The 15,960-nt window shown below is 42.4% G+C and overlaps 3 protein-coding genes across 6 annotated transcripts; 2 read left to right on the top strand and 1 right to left on the bottom strand.

The window, feature by feature from the left end:
- The first annotated feature begins 1,928 nt into the window (after positions 1-1,928).
- Positions 1,929-2,799, top strand: LOC103988341 (small ribosomal subunit protein eS27w-like). The gene is made up of 4 exons (XM_018827569.2): positions 1,929-2,062; positions 2,139-2,240; positions 2,330-2,358; positions 2,462-2,799. Exons 1-4 carry the CDS (start codon positions 2,060-2,062, stop codon positions 2,586-2,588), a joined length of 261 nt encoding a protein of 86 aa, XP_018683114.1. The 5' UTR covers positions 1,929-2,059; the 3' UTR covers positions 2,589-2,799.
- Positions 2,800-5,384: 2,585 nt separating this feature from the next.
- Positions 5,385-11,109, top strand: LOC135582972 (sucrose synthase 2-like). 4 transcript variants are annotated; one of them, XM_065156089.1, is made up of 16 exons: positions 5,385-5,516; positions 6,620-6,751; positions 6,940-7,069; positions 7,153-7,304; positions 7,400-7,595; positions 7,973-8,091; positions 8,248-8,464; positions 8,543-8,638; positions 8,766-8,939; positions 9,049-9,165; positions 9,248-9,414; positions 9,500-9,724; positions 9,799-10,117; positions 10,204-10,448; positions 10,546-10,684; positions 10,774-11,109. In XM_065156089.1, exons 2-16 carry the CDS (start codon positions 6,654-6,656, stop codon positions 10,825-10,827), a joined length of 2,448 nt encoding a protein of 815 aa, XP_065012161.1. In that variant the 5' UTR covers positions 5,385-5,516; positions 6,620-6,653; the 3' UTR covers positions 10,828-11,109. The 4 variants fall into 4 exon arrangements, with proteins under 4 accessions (XP_065012161.1, XP_065012162.1, XP_065012163.1 ...); XM_065156090.1 differs by having other exon boundaries at positions 5,419-5,560; XM_065156091.1 differs by lacking the exon at positions 5,385-5,516 and adding an exon at positions 6,287-6,404 and having other exon boundaries at positions 10,774-10,960.
- Positions 11,110-13,436: 2,327 nt separating this feature from the next.
- LOC135639828 (ethylene-responsive transcription factor 1-like) lies at positions 13,437-15,555 on the bottom strand. Its single transcript, XM_065153770.1, has 3 exons — positions 15,232-15,555; positions 14,031-14,897; positions 13,437-13,931 (listed from the first exon to the last, which is right to left on the bottom strand). Exons 1-2 carry the CDS (start codon positions 15,491-15,493, stop codon positions 14,038-14,040), a joined length of 1,122 nt encoding a protein of 373 aa, XP_065009842.1. The 5' UTR covers positions 15,494-15,555; the 3' UTR covers positions 13,437-13,931; positions 14,031-14,037.
- Positions 15,556-15,960: the final 405 nt, after the last annotated feature.

The following is a 15,960-nucleotide window of genomic DNA, read 5'->3' as shown; positions in this document are numbered from 1 at the left end:
ACAATGTATATTCTGGTATATGTGGATGATATTATTATCACAGGCAACAATCCCATCAGCATCCAACCGTTCATCAAATAGTTGGCAGCTCGATTCTCGCTTAAGGATCTCGGATCCTTGAGCTACTTTCAGGGCGTCGAAGCTACCTTCACATCTTCCGGTCTCCTTTTATCACAACGCAAGTACATTCAAGATTTGTTATTAAAGACAAACATGCAGGATGCAAATACAGTTACAACCCCCATCTCTACTAGTGGTTCTCTCAAATTATCGGATGGAAGTCCTGCTACGGAACCCACTCAATACCGCCAAGTTGTTGGCTCTTTACAATACTTAGCTCTCACGTGTCTAGACATCTCATTTGCTATCAACAAATTATCACAGTTTATGCAGCAACCATCTACTCTACACTGATATGTGATCAAGAGACTTCTACGATATCTTAAAGGGACCCTAAATCATGGACTCTTTTTTCGTAAACACTCTCCACTTCGTCTTCATGGCTTTGCCGATGCTGATTGGGCAGGTAACCTTGATGATAAAACATCCACATCGGGGTATATTATCTTCCTTGGTGTTCATCCAATCAGTTGGAGTTCTAAGAAGCAAAAGACAGTCATCCGGTCTACAACTGAAGCTGAATACCGTGCCATTGCCGCTACCACTGCAGAACTCAATTGGATCACGAATCTACTCCAGGAACTCAACATCGATTCCACCCCTACAATATATTGTGATAATATTGGAGCTACCGGTATTCCACTCCCGCATGAAACATATTGCTATCGACTTCCACTTTGTACGCGATCAAGTTGTCCGCCATCAACTTCGTGTTTCTCATCTTGCGGGGGCATGATAATTAGATGAGATTTCCCTAACTGTTTGAGGTAATCTCTCTACTCTGTTGAGGGAAATCCTCTAACCTGTTGAGGAAAATTCTCCCTTCTAACCTGTATAAAAGGAAGGGGGATATGTTAATAACAATCAACTTCTTCTACAACTTGTTTATCTATTTATTTTCTAACAGTATGTTTTTTGTTAATTTATGTTTTTGTTAACCTCGTTAGGTTTTCTTTTGTAGAATGACAAATGTATGGATCCATACATTTTGATTGTAAAAAATAAATAAATAAAAAATGAATGGTATCTTTTTGAAAACAAATCAAAAGAAGAAGGAAGATGGAACATAAACCATTTCTCTTCACTTGACTTGATGTTCTTATAAATATATTAGATTTTATATAATCTCATCCAAATTAGATAGTGTAAATTAATTATTTTTTTAAATTTTTTTAATTTATATTAGTATTATCCATAATACCTTATACTATGAATCATATTATCGATTAAACACATGTTCTCTGTACGACATCAAAACTAAAAAAAAGATAAAAAATTATCATTCACCCGAGTCCAAAGCATAGAATTATAGATTGTCTTTATCCTTGTTGTCTAATTAAGATTGTCTACGTGCATAAGATGTTAAATTAAGATTGTTAAAAAAATAAAAATTATCCTCTAATTTTTAATATTTTATCTATGTACTATCAGATACAAAAGTTTATCTTTTACACAATCAACATATCATTTTTTTTACTATTCATATAATAGCTTGCATCCAAAATTTTTCGTATTTAATATTTCTAACCTAATCGTTATGGAAATGCTGCAGAAATGCTTGCATGATTAATAGGGACAATAACAAGCAGTTAATTTTCTATCAATTAAAATAATTACTTTTATCGAAAAATAACAAGATGTGGTGGCTGTCGGGCCCAAGTCGGTGTGGGTTCGCAGCTCTGACGCGTCGCCCAAACGTCGCAGTCGACGTGTCGAGATCCGACGCAGCAGAACTCTCCCGACGTCGCCGCTGTCCGCCACCGTCATGTCAACGCAACCGCCTCGCTCGAACGTGGTGGAGAAGCCGAGACCTTTCTTCGATGCTCTTGGACACGACAGCTCATCCATCGGCCGTGATTCGTTTAGCCGCGCGAGATAAGATGCTGCCATCCTCACCTCCAAAGAAGAAGACTCTTCGTCTGATTAGGATTGTGGCGAGATGGTGAGTGGTTGGATCTCGTTTCGGATGTTCCTGTGCAATTCTTGCTCTTTTGATACGACGCTACTGACGTCTTCAGGTGCTTCCGGGTGACATCGATCTGCTCGACCCTCCGCCGGAGCTCGAGAAGAGACGCCACAAGAAGAAGCGCCTCGTTCAGTCTCCGAACTCCTTCTTCATGGTACGTCTCCTTGTTTTCATCAAACGTCTGTTTCTTCCTTGTTCTTTAGCCGACAAACCTTCTTCACCGTTGATTCTTGTCGATTGAAGGATGTGAAGTGCCAAGGGTGCTTCAACATGTGAGTTCCGATCACAAACTGTGTTCTTTAAGTAGGTCTTCTTCGCTTCTCTGTGGCTGTATGGTAGTTTATGGACGTAACGTTGCTGGGCTTATGCATGCAGAACTACCGTGTTTAGTCACTCTCAGACGGTGGTGATCTGTGGGAACTGCCAAACTGTGCTCTGTCAGCCAACCGGCGGTCGAGCCCGGCTTACCGAGGGGTGCTCCTTCCGGCGGAAGACCGACTGATGCTTGCCTGCTCCTTCCTCCTCCCTCCTAGCTATTACTCAAAAGAGGTTATATGTCAAGCTTATCGAGGATGCTCTGTTACTGAACAGCGAGTGGATAGTGTGTTGGTGATGTAGATTACTGGCTTTGCTGTTTCGCAAAGTATAATCTATAGTACGTATACAACGTGAAGAAAGATACATGCTTTAACCATAAGAATCCATTATAGTCACTTCGTTTCTGTTGCTACCATATGCAGCCTGTTTACATTGCAGCAACAGTAGTTTCCAGGCCCAAGTTAGAAGAAGACTAGTTCAGCTGTCAGATGGAGTGACAGATACGATGTCAATGAGTTCACCTTGGTTGGCACCTACGGATTTGTCTCCGGGGTCAGGACTTCACTGTCATTCAAGCTGCAGCTCCAACCATAGATTAAAAGGCTTCAAACGCGACATCTGATTCGTCCATGAGCTATTATCCACACAAGTCAAAGTTGTCTTTTCTGGTTGCAGAGTCATGCATGGAGATTTTTTGTTTGATGGATCGACACCTAACGTTGACAAACTTCCACTAATAACGTACTCGACCATGGAATTTCCAGCTCCCTCAACCAGACGCTGGTGCCAAACTTCAGTGTAGTGAGCTCCCAAAACTTGGGTGACATCTGAGATCCAATCCCAAACCATGGTCTTTCCCCTGCGAAACCGCGGTTCACAAGGCAAAGTCCTCGAAACCTACGCATCAGCTAACACAAGCGTGGCAGTGTGCAAGGTGATCCAAGCCATTACTGGTGCACGGTCGCTGTCTCTCCACCGCAGACACAGGCGGGCAAGCTATCCAAACACCCGCCTTCACTTGCAGGTGCAGAGTATTTACCTCCGATCATGAAGCTGGTGCGAATCTTGATGCGATCGTAAGGTTGTAATTCACATAGATCCTGATCTTGTATGTGGACTCCATCACCCCCATGAAATCTAGCTGGTTAGCCTGCCAAGATTGTTAGGTAAGTTAGGTGTTCCAATTCAACTCTACCCAAGAGGACGATCACAATTATAAAATACATATGTATATATCTATCAATCGAACAGTCCACGGCGAGCAATAAGCTATCACGTCTTTTATTTATCGTCCTTACCCAAAGAGCATATGCTATCATCGGTGGATAAGTCATCGTCGGTGGTGGTGTAAGGATCTGTGACCTGTTCTTTGGATAATTGCAGGCCCTTTTCGTGCAATTCCAGTAACGTGGGGGGGTCGCGGGGCCCACAACGGGGCGGGGTTTCAACCGTCCGTTGCGTGACCCACCCGAGCCTTTATGCTACGTCATTGCGTCGAGATCAAGCTTCGATGTTGGAATGCTGACCGTACCATTGGCGAATCATAGGTTACATAATTGGGCGACAAAAGATAAAAAAGAGTTAAACTGTATTTATTCTCATATTCTCCAATATAATAATAATAATAATAATAATAATAATAATTTAATATTATTTTTTTAATAAATAGAAATAACATAATCATACTTGTCTGTGTGTGGAGCCCGCTGCTTCGACCGACATGTTCGATATCGTGTGGGAGGAAATGGATAAGATCAAATCGACTACTGACTCCTTCCAACTGCTCCCAATCTGGCTTGGTGCCAGATTAGCTGAACGATAGTCGAACAGAAGGCAGGAGAGGAAGTGATTCGCTCGAAGCTAAGGTAAAAGATGCAAATCTTGCTCGAGTCTTGCAGTTTCGCATTATATATATATGGCTTTTGATCATGTCATCGTTCACATGATTCCATAACCTTGGAGCAGGCATAACGACATCATATTTTCATTGAATCATATACCACGCGCGACCATCCATCCACATTATTGTGTTAGATATGTTGTGTTGTCATGAATATTCGTGCTGTGACATCAATCACCTTCTCCCGTGAAATCATGTGGCACGCCCGATGTAGCTTTCCACTCGTCATTCACGCAACGGCGTTGAGACTGGGACCCAGAAATTTAATTAGACGTGGCCCTATTTATCGGTACAAATATCTCGCTAAGTAATCAATTCCGATCCGACCCGACCGGTTCTGAGTTTATTTACCGGTCCGATTCGATTGGACCGACAAAGACCGGTTTGTTTCTATACGTACATACAGGCCACCGCACGTGAGCTCGGATAAGCGGGACCCGCTTCGGGGTCGGATTCTGAGCCCACTGGTTTGTCGGGTCGGCGACAGCTCAGCTTGCAGGTCGAAAAACTCGGTCCCTTTTGTCCCGAGTATGAAGGATTGAGTGATATAAATTATATTCAAATATATAAGAATAAATACACTAATTCTGATAAATGAGTAAAAGCCTCATGCTGAAATGGACACAAGTAAAGGCTTAAGTTCCTATGTAAAAGGGGAGTTCATGAAACACATTGCGTGTGAGATGTTTATGCTCTCTGCCTCTTCCTTTAAGACCGGTCGTCAGTGGGATTAAAAAGACCATCATTACAGTGGGATTCATGTCCTTCCACTGTTGAAACACTTTCCTTCTATGATCAAGATTTCCTAACGAGCCCTGAGAATTCACGTCACATACCTTCCCTCTCCATGGAAGAGAGGGTGAAGAGTGGACGAAATCAAAGTTGAAGAGATGATGATGGAGTAAAAATGACCGCTTGTAGCTCGAGAAATCCAAGGAGGGAGCAAAACCGGATGAGCCCACAGTGGAGAGAGAGAGAGACAGAGGTGGGTCGATGAAATCGAGAACAGGGTGGCGCCACCTACCATTTCCTTGGTTAAAGAAAGCCAAAGGTGGGACCTTTTTTCCAGTATAAAATGGGGCGGGGAGTCCAGTCTCTTCTCACCAATCCATCCCGACTGCGTTCACTGCGTTTTCTTGATTTCCTCTGTTTGCGCTGCGTTTGTCTCCTTTCCTCCTCCTCGGCTTCCTCGTTTTGGTTCTCTTTGCGAGGGTAAAGTTCTCTTCTTCGCGCCTCCGGAGAACAGATTGTTTGTGGTAGTGTTTCTCCCACAAGCTTCTGGTTTTGGTAGTCTTGGTGTAGCGGAATCAAAGATTAAGTTTTGTTAGTAACGTTACCTGCAAAAGATTCTGCGCTCTCTGTTCTTGAAATCTTTCGACCACTATATACGGCGGAAACATAACATTCTTGGGAGAGAAATGAGAGAAAATTTCTGGTGAAAGCATCTAATTTTCCCCCTCGCTGTCAAAACGAGGAAATCATGCTAAAATAACTTCATGTTTTGTTGCCTCTGCTCGATTTTTTCGTGGGTTCTCAAGAAGATTTTGTGTAGAGAGAAGGTTTCGCTTCTTTCGCTTGCTCTTTTCTACCAAAACCTGCCCAATCTTTTCTGCGACTGCCGTTGACTGCAATATTTCGTGTCGGTAAGCAGAGAAATCAGAAGAAGCTTCAATCCTTTTGCATGTAGATACTGAAACTCCTCATTGAAAACCTCGGAGAAGGCAAGGAAAAAGACGACTTTGAAGCCTGAAACCCTTTCCTTCTGCCAGTGCGTCATAACACGTTTCAAATGTGAAGTAGATTTCTCCCCTCTGTCAGTAACCCGGACGCCTCTCTCTCTCTCTCTCTCTCTCTCCCTCTCTCTCTCTCTATGCTGACTGCTTAGCAGAGCTGCTTACATCTTCTTTTAGAATATTTCTCAGACAAACACTGCTGTCAAGTTCTCTTGTTTTCCCCTGCTTTCTTCAAGATCTAGTCTAGGACCTTTGCATGCACTTGCCAACTCAACCTCTGAACCTTTTCCAAGATATCTAATCCTTTCTTCCCTGTCCCGTTCTTGGATCTGTTATGGTAGAATGTTATTCCTGTTTTACGGCAAAAGTGAGATTTTTTTCTGGGTATTTTGGCTGGTCTTTTGTGCTGTCATCAGCATCTCTTTCCTCCTCGTTGAACTGTATTATGCTTTCAATTATCCAGTTATTTTTGGATGATCTGCCGCGTGATCTTTCTTAGATCTTTCCCTGATCTCACTCTGGATCTCAGCTACATCTTCCACATCTGCCTTGCTGACCTTCTCTGGCTTTCTTGCACTGCAGGCTTTTTGAGGTTTGAAGGAGATCAGCGGTAGCGATGCCTCAGCGCACCTTGACTCGCGCCCACAGCGTTCGGGAGCGCATTGGCGACTCTCTTTCTTCCCATCCCAATGAACTCGTGGCCCTTTTCTCAAGGTTTGCAGCCATCTTAGTTAGATCTTGCGTCTTGCTTTTGTAAATGGATGTCAGATCTATGCATGCATGCTTAGATAGCTGCAAAATATGACTGCTCTACCTGTGAACATCTATGATTTCTTGCACTCGCGACCATTAGCATTCAGATTCGTGAAAACATGTTTACGATTGCATGATTCATTCGGCAGGTTCATTAATCAGGGCAAGGGGATGCTGCAGCCTCACCAGCTGCTGGCAGAATATGCAGCTGCGTTTTCTGAAGCAGATAGGGAGAAGCTGAAGGACGGGGCCTTTGAGGATGTCATTAAGGCAGCACAGGTATATAAGTTGGACGATGACACATTCTCTTTCATTCCACCAATTCATCTGTTTTCCTGAACATTACATTAACTCCAATGCAGGAAGCCATAGTCATTCCTCCATGGGTTGCTTTAGCCATCCGGCCGCGCCCCGGAGTCTGGGAGCACGTCCGGGTGAACATTAGTGAGCTTGCCGTGGAAGAGTTGACTGTGCCCGAGTACCTGCACTTTAAGGAAGAACTTGTTGATGGAAGGTGGGTGATCCAATATCAGGAAATAATTGTCCAATTTTTTTTGCCGTGAAACAAAAATTTGATCTTCTTGTTGCATCTTTCTTATCCTCTTTCAGCTCACAAAACAATAACTTTGTGCTGGAGTTGGATTTTGAGCCCTTCAATGCTTCGTTCCCTCGCCCTTCGTTATCAAAATCCATTGGAAATGGAGTGCAGTTCCTTAACCGACACCTTTCCTCAAAGTTATTCCATGACAAAGAAAGCATGTACCCCTTGCTAAATTTCCTGCGGCAGCACAACTACAAGGGCATGGTATTTATTTCTTCTCTAGATCTATATAGCACATATAGTTATCTCACATTTTTCGCTAGAGGTTATGAATATGGTTTTAGCATTCTTGTTCTGTCCAGTGAATATATAAATATCAAATTTAATATTCAGGAAAACCTATTTAAGCATCTAATAAAAATTTTAGAGTACCTTCAAAACTATTTGTAGTTAAGGGTAAGAAATTGGTGCCCAAACATAACTAATCATGCTCGCTACATAATTGGTACTTTTACACTGAAGATTTAGCCAAGTATAACTGTCAATACTCATGTTAAAATCAAGCGCTGCTCTTTTCTGTGATATCGTATTGTTTAAATCATATATATCATTAATTTTATTGGAGTTTGCGATCCTTGCAGTCGATGATGCTCAATGATAGGATACAAAGCCTTAGTGCTCTTCAAGCTGCATTAAGGAAGGCTGAGCAACATCTATTGAGCATCCCATCTGCCACCCCATACTCAGAATTCAACCACAGGTAAATTGGTAGTCGATCATTTTTTTTCCTTGTTCGATTTTCTCTGGCTGACTATTTATGAAACTGGAATATATAATGGAAGTCTCTCTGTGATGCAAAGGTGGCAACTTTTTTACATGTTGTGTTTGATCAGACTTTCAATTTGGCTGGTTTCAGATTTCAAGAGCTTGGCTTGGAGAAAGGTTGGGGTGACACGGCTCAGCGTGTGTACGAGAACATTCATCTGCTGCTGGACCTTCTGGAGGCACCTGATCCTTGTACCTTGGAGAACTTCCTTGGGACAATTCCTATGATGTTTAATGTTGTGATCCTTTCTCCGCATGGCTACTTTGCCCAAGCTAATGTCTTGGGGTATCCTGACACTGGTGGTCAGGTATGACTAGATCTCAAAGAATGTCAACTCTCGCAATAGTCAAATTTCTTCTGCTTCTCACAAGACCTTTGTTTGCAGGTTGTTTATATCTTGGATCAAGTCCGTGCCTTAGAAAATGAGATGCTGCTGAGGATCAAGCGCCAAGGGCTTGACATCACACCCCGAATTCTTATTGTAAGATTTGAGAGGAGATTAGATTGGCTTCTTGCACTGTCATTAGATCTTATCTAGTCCTTAGACATTTTAAGGAAATTTATGGTCGATGCATGCTGCCTGAGATTAAATTGCTGGGATGATGCAGGTTACCAGATTGCTTCCTGATGCAGTAGGCACTACTTGCGGACAGAAACTTGAGAAGGTCATTGGCACCGAGCACACTCACATTTTACGAGTTCCATTTAGAACAGAGAACGGAATCGTCCGCAAATGGATTTCCCGTTTCGAAGTGTGGCCTTACCTTGAGACCTATACTGAGGTAAATCTTAGTCTTGTAAGCTTGTTTTCAGTATCTCAGTGGCTTGGGCATGGATCTGCTTTGATAAACTTGTGCATGAAAGTTTATCGATGATGTTTTTTGATGATAGGATGTAGCAAATGAGTTGGCTGGAGAACTGCAGACCACCCCTGATCTGATCATTGGAAACTACAGTGATGGAAATCTAGTTTCGACTTTGCTAGCACATAAATTAGGAGTAACCCAGGTTTGAATCACTTAGTTTGCAACTGCACATTAGACGGTATGAGATTTCTGCGTCACTGATGCTTATTGTCTTTCACATGCAGTGCACCATCGCCCATGCACTGGAGAAAACGAAGTATCCTAACTCGGACATCTATTGGAAGAAGTTTGAGAATCAGTATCATTTCTCTTGCCAATTCACAGCTGATTTGATTGCGATGAATCATGCTGACTTTATCATCACTAGCACCTTCCAGGAAATTGCTGGGAGGTACTAATCATCCTTTGTTTCTATCGGGATACTAGAATGGCTATTGGAATCTAAGAGAATTTCTTCATATCTTGTATTGTTTCAGCAAGGATACCGTGGGGCAGTACGAGTCTCACACCGCTTTTACTCTTCCTGGTCTCTACCGAGTTGTTCATGGAATCGATGTGTTTGACCCAAAGTTCAACATTGTCTCCCCTGGAGCTGATTTGTCGATATACTTCCCTTACACAGAGAAGCAAAAGAGACTCACTTCCCTCCACCCCGAGATTGAGGAGCTGCTCTTCAACCCTGAAGATAACACTGAGCACAAGTATGACCTGTTCTTTCAACTAAATTTGTCATTCTTCCCGGATCACACAGTGACTAACTCGAGAGTCCTTGCAGGGGTGTGCTGAATGACACAAAAAAACCCATTATATTCTCCATGGCAAGGCTGGACCGAGTGAAGAACTTGACAGGTCTGGTCGAGTTCTATGGCCGGAATGAACGCTTGAAGGAGTTGGTGAACCTTGTGGTAGTGTGTGGAGACCACGGGAAAGAGTCCAAGGATCTCGAGGAACAAGCGGAATTTAAGAAGATGTACGATCTCATTGAGAAGTACAATCTTAATGGGCACATTCGCTGGATCTCAGCCCAGATGAACCGTGTTCGCAACGGCGAGCTCTACCGATACATTGCTGACACAAAAGGAGCTTTCATTCAGGTACTTGCTACTCTTTTTCTGTAGAAACAATTACATGCCAAGCTGAAGTTTCACCAACCTGCATCTTTCGCTTTGGTTTCGTGTAGCCTGCCTTCTACGAAGCCTTTGGACTCACCGTCGTCGAGTCCATGACCTGTGGGCTGCCCACCTTTGCAACTGTTCATGGAGGACCCGGCGAAATTATAGTAGATGGAGTTTCTGGCTTCCACATTGACCCTTACCAGGGTGACAAGGCTGCTGAAATCATCGTAAATTTCTTTGAGAAGTGCAAGGAAGACCCAACCCACTGGGACAATATCTCACTAGGAGGGCTGAAAAGAATTGAAGAGAAGTAAGATCCCGTCTTGGTAACCCCTTCTTGTCATGAAGGCCAATTTTGGATCAGTATCAATTATCTTAACCTCTGCATTAAAATCAAATAAAATTAGGTACACTTGGAAGCTCTACTCGGAGAGGCTGATGACACTCTCTGGAGTTTATGGTTTCTGGAAGTACGTCTCCAACCTGGACAGGCGCGAGACTCGCCGTTACCTCGAGATGTTCTACGCTCTTAAGTATCGCAACCTGGTAAAAGCCTCACACCTGGATCAGTCCATTTGAGAAGCTTATCGATCGTGTCATACGACTAATGTTTGCATTGACTCCTCTCATTTCAGGCAAAGTCTGTTCCTCTGGCAGTCGATGGAGAAGCCATTAATGGCTCCAAGTAGCTCGATCTGTTTGTTTGCATGTCTGAGATTTAGAAGGTAGAGTCTGTTCCTCCCAGACCCTGCATCGGCAGGAGTCTTATCCATTGGGTCCGTCTGTCTTCGTAGGTTTTGTTCTTCATGAGTTTCATGTCTCAACTAATGTGAGGGTTGCGCCTTTTCTTTTCTTTGGCAAGATTGAAACTTGCTGTTGTCTTCGAGGTTTCCAGTGTGAGGTCTAAGGCTGTAATGTCATGCCATGCCATGGCATGCTGCAATAAAAGTACCTTCCCTTTCATTCCAAAATACTCCTCGGACTATGAACATGTTGTGGACGATTTCCTTATTTCAGCAAACATCACACAAGCATTCAAGAATGCAGTGGTCTTTGAATCAAAATGCAAGAATAACACAGGAAAATTTTCTCTGGTTCAAACTTGTTGAATATTACATTAATCATCAACTCAGGTTCAGATCCAAGTGAGGCAAGCTATATGCTGTCACTTCAAACTTGTGAATGGTGGATGCATCTGTCGTTCAAGGGAAAAGCAGTCATCAGCTTTGGCAAGCCATCGACTTGCAGGTTCATCTTGAATGGCTGCTGTCACAACAAACACAATCTGCTACCATTAAGCAGTGTAGATTTTGGCCATGGTTATAAAAATATGTGTTTCCATACAGAAAGAGACATCTTATAATCTGATGCAGACAAGCTAACCCTGTAGCAGCAGAAACAGTGTCAGGATCTTATCCAACCATCATCTGGAGAAACATTGATGGCCGGATCTATCTTATACGATATATTGGTGGTCTGATTGTAGTAGGTGGAATCCAGACAGAGATAGAGATAGAGAGAGAGTTGGAGAAGACAGCTCTGATACATGGTCAATTGAAGGCACAGATGAAGTTGGCCACCTGTTACATGTGCCTCTTGAAGGCCTCAGAGGACACATGGCCGACGATGCTGGGGAAAAGCAAAAGAGCAAATCAAGAAGAAGCACGATTCCAAGATCCACTTCCATGGTTGAATTCTGGAGGGAAGACAACTTCTCCGAGGAAAAGGACCATTACTGTAGCTACGGTAATTAGTCCTCAGTTGATTGTTACAATCTGACCCATGGGACTTCCACTGTGGGAAGACTATTATTGATGACAGCAGGCAGCTCAGCTCCTACAGAACAACGAAATCCAGACTGTGATCTACAGTATACCTCCTGAAGTCAAAAAAAAGCTTCATGGCCTTTCCACAAAGTTTCTGCAGGTGGGTTGTAATCAACTCCATCTCCAATACTGTAAGTGCTGGTAAATGATACTGACTCGCCACCTTGCTGAGTTCTTCCATTTGCTTTCTGTCAAAAGTGGGGGAATAATAGAAAATTGCTGAATCATTCAGGCAAGCATGCATCAAAGACTGCTTGAGTGATCATTTTGGGTGAAGTGTTATTTGATGCTTGCCCAAGAGATGTTGTTGCCCTGCAAAGCAAATCCCATCTCCTTGGACATGGGAACCCACCTCAGTTTGTGATTCCTTGGACATGGGAATCATTACTGTTCCTGTTTGGATCAATCCATGTTCTCCTCCTGTGGATCTTGATCAGATCTTTTACAGGGCATGTGTTGTAGATCTGGGAAGAAGACAACCTCACACTCCTCCCTGCATGCACAGCTTTGAAATCAAGTCATAAATGCTACTTGTATGCCTCTGATAACAAATCAAAGAAATGTGGCTTTCAGTTGTACAGAGCACTCAACCTCTGCCCATCAGATTGATTGATTCCTTGATATGAAGATAAAAATTCAAATATCAATAATCAAATAAAAACTAAAAAAATCGATGTAAGATTTTTACAATATCATTTGATAAGAAATTGATTGCTTTATAATGGACTCGCATAGTTTGTTCTTGTAGCTCTTATGATCTCTTTGACCGATGTAGGATTAAATATGTTTATCTTAGATCTCGTTAAAGCGTACCTAAACCTAATTCAAGCGGGTTGAGTAGGCCCGAATGTTTGAGATCGACGACAGATAAGATTTTCTAGCTAAGAGAGTCGGCTTGTGCTGCTTCTGTATGTAAATTAGGTTAACTTATGTGGTCAAGAAAACAGAATCCTAAGTTGATCAGATCCCAAAAAGAGATCAAGGAAACAAAAAAAACACCATCAACTTGAAAGCAATAGTTCAAATTCTTGTGATGAGTAGCACATACATTTATTTCAGTAAACAACTGCAACTTGCCTTTAACAAAAACCCCCTATTGGAGTCTTTAACATAGCTCAAACAACTCTCAAAGTGCATCATTCATAGCATCAGAGTTTCTCTGGTATACCAGTAGATGTTCCAAAACTGTCAGAAGAAAAACCAGCTCTTGTGTTTTGCATGCATGTGTGCATCACTTGATGTTTTGGCTGGATGAAAAGATGATGATCCTGCATCATGGTCAAAACTCAAGAATCTGAAAACCATACAGGTTTCTTTGTTGTTTCAGTCATTGCAAAACAAAAAACCAATCAAACAAGTGCAAAAGATGAAAATTCAGACAAAACCAGCATCAGCAGCACATTTAATTTAACCTATTGCCAAAGACCACCAAATCCTAAATTGCTACACATGAGATTGCCTGTGGTTTTAGAAAACCATCTTTCGTCAAGCATTATCCGTCATTCGCAAACAAAGATCAACCAGATCTAACAAAGGAATAATACGGACATAATTAGGAAATCAAACTCTGTAGACCTTTAATAAGTGAGTTTGAATTCTCACTAACCACAAAAAGTTTTGAAACAATGGCCATTAATATCCAGATTTATTTCAAATTCTCATCATAGACCATACACTTTAATTGCAGCAACCTTGTGTCCACCATCTCCATGACCTCATAACCGATCTAGTATTTCTGGCCATGACTAGCAAAAGAAACCAAGCATGCTCATAGCAACATGAGTTAACTTGCAAGAAGCATTTGTTCATCATCGAATGAAAAGCTTGTCCAAAAGCTAAAAATTGAAACACCTAACTAGGAAATTATAAGAAGCATCCTTGAAGACACCTTTGCAAGACAAATCACAATGAATTCATGATAGCCAGCCAATGTTTCCAAACCTCCATATCCTTCATCAACATGGTTCCTGAGAAAGGAAACAACATGTAAGGGAAGGCTTATTTCCAAAATAAGATATACACTTAGCATTGTTCAACAACCTAACTAAGATAATTGTAATTCTTACATTTATTTTAGTAAGCACTGGCCTCCATGGGCAAGTCATCAAAATTCCATAGGTCCAGAACATCCACACCACCCTGCACCAGTTCACCGCCAAATAGGATGTCGATTGAGGCATCTGAGCTCCTCCCAAAGTAAGGGGCAGGGAGAAACTTCATGCATGGTTCATAAGGATATAACTCCTCAGAGAGTTCAATTGCAGAATTTATCTCAGCTGGCATGGTCTCTACAGAGCAATTATGTTTCAGTTTCTTCTGAGCACCACCATCTTCGTATATATCAGGTTCAGTGGGAGCAAGAATCAATGTGATCTCCGGGGTCCTGGCCTCGAGCTCCCATACAAAGTCGGTATAACCAAAAGAATTACTTCCCTCATCAGAATAAAAATTCAGAGAAGCTCCTTCTGGAGGTGCTGAAGAATTTCCTGTGATAAGGGGATTCATCATGTGAACAGGCTTGGTTAGTTCCCTGTCTATCATGAACCTTGAACATTCAGACTCCTGGTCACTCCAGTACTTGGATGTCTGGTCGAAGTCAAGTTTTTCCAATGCAGTTATTTCTGGAATTTCTGAAGCAGTAGGCTTTGTCGAGCATTTTCTTGAACCCGATGATGATGCAGTTCCTGCTGTTGGGAAGTTCACCTTGGCTTTCCTACCCCGAATCCGGCGGGCTTCAGCATCATAGGCTCTGGCAGCCTCTTCGGCAGTATCGAAGGTTCCAAGCCAGACGCGAATTCCTTTGCGAGGATCCCTGATTTCAGCTGCCCACTTGCCCCATGGTCGTTGGCGGATTCCTCTGTATTGATTCTTTCTCTTTCTTTTGGCTGATTTAGCAGCAGATCCATCAAACCTTACAGACTTAGCTGAACCCTCTGCAAACCAAGCAAAACTTTGAAATGCTATTATGAGAAACATCAGTGATACTAATGTAAGATCAAGAAACACTCTTTTCTTGCAAAGTTCGTTTTTTGGATAAACACACAACACTAAGACACAGCTTCTGATTTATTTTTTTTTAATGTTTGCTTTCGATCATTCATCACATTGGAAAGAAAAAGGTAAGCAAGATCCCGTCTTTTCTTAGTCAATCCCCCATACCTACACAACGAATAAAACCCTCATCTCAGCATGGAATGCTACGAACACTACCCGTTCCTAATCACAGAAGAAAAACAACCACTTTCTTGAAATTTCGCTCTCAGTTACCTCGGGTGAAGGGGGCTTTGGATCCAAAACCAAAGTGCACGGCGTCAAACTCATCCGCCTCCGTCTCGCCGCCATCGAACTCGTCCTCCTCGGCCTCGTCGTCGAAATCCCGGAAGTCAGCCTCAAAGTCGTCGTCGTCGTCGTCGTCATCCCAATGCCTCCCCTTCTTCAGCTCGCCCTTCTCGCGGCCCACCCACAGTTGCTCCGCGGTCACACGCCGCGACGCCGGAATGAAGTCGGAGATGATGGCGCCTCCACACATCTCTAAAACCCCCTCCGTCCCAAACCTAAAAATCGCTCCTTTATTCCTACTTCTTCTTCTTCTTCTTCTCTTCCCTTCTCACGTTGCATACAGGGGAAGCTCGACCGGTCCCCATTTTATAGTCCTAACGAGGAGAGGGGATCAAAATAATAAAATAAATGGCCAAAATTATAATATTACATATTATCCCTTAAAATATTTAACGATAATTCATCCTTAAATCCATAAATTAAATATATTGAATACAGGCTTATTATCATCATCATAAGATTCTTAAGAGCTTAAATCTCATCTCACTCATTTATTTTCATCAGAAAAATAAAAATATAATATAATATAATATTCGATTTAGGATCGATGGGTCAAATTTTGACGGATAAAAGAAATAAATAATTGGGAATAAGAGAAGGTGAATCCACCTAACCATGCTTGATATCACAGGCCGCCGCATCACACGGACACGATGG

This window comes from Musa acuminata, chromosome BXJ3-6, assembly GCF_036884655.1.
Source record: "Musa acuminata AAA Group cultivar baxijiao chromosome BXJ3-6, Cavendish_Baxijiao_AAA, whole genome shotgun sequence".
Classification (NCBI taxonomy): domain Eukaryota; kingdom Viridiplantae; phylum Streptophyta; class Magnoliopsida; order Zingiberales; family Musaceae; genus Musa; species Musa acuminata.
This window is presented reverse-complemented; position numbering and strand designations above follow the sequence as displayed.